The sequence below is a fragment of the Penaeus monodon genome, chromosome 21 (genome assembly GCF_015228065.2).
Source record: "Penaeus monodon isolate SGIC_2016 chromosome 21, NSTDA_Pmon_1, whole genome shotgun sequence".
Classification (NCBI taxonomy): domain Eukaryota; kingdom Metazoa; phylum Arthropoda; class Malacostraca; order Decapoda; family Penaeidae; genus Penaeus; species Penaeus monodon.
In genome coordinates this window covers 37,278,993-37,279,634 of record NC_051406.1, presented here as the reverse complement: position 1 = coordinate 37,279,634, position 642 = coordinate 37,278,993, and the positions used below count along the sequence as shown (strand labels likewise).

General features: G+C 39.1%; 1 protein-coding gene across 1 annotated transcript in view; it reads right to left on the bottom strand.

Moving 5' to 3' along the window:
* LOC119586454 (CD59 glycoprotein-like) overlaps positions 1-642 on the bottom strand; it is a 93,129-nt gene that overhangs the window by 55,610 nt on the left and 36,877 nt on the right. Inside the window, exon 2 of the mRNA XM_037935186.1 lies at positions 264-452. Within this exon, the coding sequence (XP_037791114.1) occupies positions 264-422 (159 nt within the window). The 5' untranslated portion in view covers positions 423-452. The remainder of the gene's footprint in view (positions 1-263; positions 453-642) is intronic.

Below are 642 nucleotides of genomic sequence, written 5' to 3'. Positions count from 1 at the left end.
CTGGCGTTTTGTAGATGTTCGTCTAAATCATTATGTATGATATTTGTCCTTAATCCTAAAGTTGTCCAATTTATACACTGTCCTTCACAAATAATTACAAACAAATGAAAAATAATTGAAGATCACCCGATACATCGTACTCTGAAATATAAACGAATTACTTCACAAGTTAAAACGCACACACCCACGAACAGTAAGAACACAGAACGCTTAAGATCAGAACACAGAACACTTAAGAATTCGTGTTCTCGCAGGCTACTCACCATACACCTCGTGTGCTCTGGACTGCACGTCTGTGATTGGCTTAGCTCGTACTTGATGCAGTTATTGCAGTTGTAGCATTTTAGGGCGGAAACCCCGGGTCCTACCACGAGCAGGACGGCCATCATTACCCCCAGCCACTGACGTCTCCCTGACCACATCTTGACGGAGTTCGTTGCCTCGTTTGTTATCTGTTGAAAGAAGTTTTTTATTTTATTTAATATTACGAAAATAACATTATTATAGTAACGAGAACGAATGCATTTTATGTTGTTTATGTGCGGGTATATTGTTAATGGCCGATGATAAAGTACGAATTGGGATGTAAGTTTTAAAACGTCTGGATCAAAGTTGTCAATTCACTCCAGCGGGATATATATA